The 2500-nt window shown below is 40.2% G+C and overlaps 1 protein-coding gene across 1 annotated transcript in view; it reads right to left on the bottom strand.

Annotated features, from left to right (window-relative positions):
• LOC122805960 (suppressor of tumorigenicity 7 protein homolog) overlaps window positions 1-82 on the bottom strand; it is an 861860-nt gene extending 861778 nt beyond the window's left edge. Inside the window, exon 1 of the mRNA XM_044076200.1 lies at window positions 1-82. This exon is cut by the window's left edge and continues 671 nt beyond it. Within this exon, the coding sequence (XP_043932135.1) occupies window positions 1-82 (82 nt within the window).
• Between the last annotated feature and the right edge of the window lie 2418 nt (window positions 83-2500).

Genomic DNA, 2500 nt, shown 5'->3' with positions numbered 1-2500 from the left:
ACAAGTCTAAATTAGGTGGAAGGTGGGGGTTAGCCAAACTTTTCCTTTTAAAACACACTTCATTTGTCAAGGTGGTGTTCATATAGAGTAGCTTAAAATTGACATTTCTTGCAAATAGTCTAATGGAAAGTAAAACATCACTTACATCTGCTTCTGCACAGGGGATGAATGTTAAACCCTTATTTAGGACTGAATGCTCATCCGTTGTTAATTTGTGCTTGGAAATGTTCCAAACTAGTGAGTCTGACCCCACTTCCCCTTCATTGCTGGGCCCTGATTGTCCAAATACGTATCTCTTCTTTTCACAGTCCTCACTGGCTCGTACTCCATGGAACGTTTCCTTCCTAGGCGGATCGGTAAAGGAACGTCCGGAAAAACCTGCTGTTGGCCTGCATTAAGCTTGTCCAGTTGTATCTTCCTCCTGACAACAGTGGCTGCCCTGGTGGTATTATCTTGCTCACTGCTAGATGCTGCTGCCGGTCCCTCTGCTGGAGTGAAGTATAGGGAGGTAATAAGTTTAGGTGTACTACTACCATCACCTTCCTTGGTAGGGGCATTGTACTCGTCACCATGTTGCGGATTACACCCAATGCTCTCAGCTGGTGTAACAGTTGCCTGTTTCCGTTGTTGTTGGATATTATCGTTAGTCCTTATAGCCCTGTCGCCATCATTAAGAGCCATCTCTCTGTTCCTTGTACTCACATTAGACCGCACATTGTCAGTACGTTGCTCACCAGTTTGTATGGTTCGAGGCCATGTGAAAACATTATTGTTTTCAAAGTCCCTTCGATCCCGTTGTAGTTTCTTCCTCTTTTGACCTAGCAGTGTGTCGCCATACCTTATTATTCGCTCGGTCAAATCATGTAGGTAGATCTCAGTGGATTCAACGCCAAGGACATCAATCAGTTGTTGTTGTTTGTCCGCAATTTTATGCATCAGTTCACTCTCCTGTGGCTTAAAAAAGTCAATCAGGAGCTGCATGTGGGCCATACTCGCTTGAAGGTTAATTTTCTGCCACTTGACGAGTAGGTCCGGGAAAGTGTTCCCGTAAGTGGGCATATTAAGTATCCTTAAGCCCCTAGGGATCACTTTGTATGAAATGCTGGCTTCCAAGTGCAGTCGCTGAGCTTGTAGACGCTTATATCTGTATAGGTCATTTTCAACATCCCTTCTCAGTTGTCTAATTTTAATATCGTTGTCAACATTGCGTTCGTCGATATCCAACGTTGGTACATCCTCCATAGATAGCAAAGGATTGGATTCTTCGCAGAACATGTTCTTAAGCGAGTTGATGATAAACATATCATCACGCAAGTCTGTAAAACAGTTCTCTGACATACCTTCCATCAAAGATGTGTATGAATAAAAACGTAGCCAAATCCCTGGAAATGTAATGAAACAATGCCCAAGACAGAAGGTATATTGAACACAATTCAAGTAGATGAATTCGCTAATCCAAATAACGCTCCACTTCTTGATAAACACACAATGTTTTAAACGGCGTGGCGCTTTCACGGTACTCCGCTTCCTCAGACGTAACATTGAATAAACAAATCATAGCAGCTTAAATACATACATGCGCACTAATGGCATAGAAAATCTATAATATTTAAAGGTACATAGCATAAAGCACTTAAAAACATTATTTAAGCCATTGGCTATAGGCTGTATAAAAAACATAGAATTGACTTACTAAATTTAAAACGCTACTAGATACTAAAAACCAACTATAAATGTGTTGTCTACATCATTGCCAACATGACATATGAATACAGTTAAAGTATACAGAAGATAGTTGCCAAAAGTTAAGGATGAATATGTATTGCAATGTCTGTAAATACAGATAGATATATCAGTGTGAGTGTATATAAATATCCATGGACATCATATAATGTGATGAAGTAGAATGCAGTACAATAAAATAAAATGCAACACTGATAAGACATATTGTAGTTCATACTGTATGATGCCTGAAGACATCATATACGTACCTATCTAAGGGGTCTTGATCTAAGTATAGGTTTTAAGGGTACACAATCATTTAAACCTCTGCCACGATGTGCAGACAAACGAAGAATCCATCTTGTTTCAGATTCTTCTGTGAGGTTGGTAAGATCTCCACCTCTCAAGGATACAGTCTGCACATGTAGTGCCTGAAACATAAAAATATGTCCCCCTTCTAAAAGCATGTGTTTAGCTAGGGCACTGTGTACATTCTTCCTATTGAAACAATAGTAGTGGTCCCTGATCCTCTCAGGGTCTTCCGTTGGTTTTGCCAGCGAGAATGCAAAACAAACTTTGCAATATGCTGCATAGACTACATCCCTGGTAACAGTCAGCCTTACACTTAAGTTCCCATAATTTCCCATCATTTGGGTTCTAAAACCTCGATGTATCAATGGGATGCATTGAGTGCATCTTCCACATTTCTTAGGTCCCAAATTCAGGGGTTTTTTTTAGGTTACTCATGGACTTTAACTTCGAAACATAATATTCGTTT

Source organism: Protopterus annectens, chromosome 7.part0 (assembly GCF_019279795.1).
Source record: "Protopterus annectens isolate FY-2018-M chromosome 7.part0, PAN1.0, whole genome shotgun sequence".
NCBI lineage: Eukaryota > Metazoa > Chordata > Ceratodontiformes > Protopteridae > Protopterus > Protopterus annectens.
This window is presented reverse-complemented; position numbering and strand designations above follow the sequence as displayed.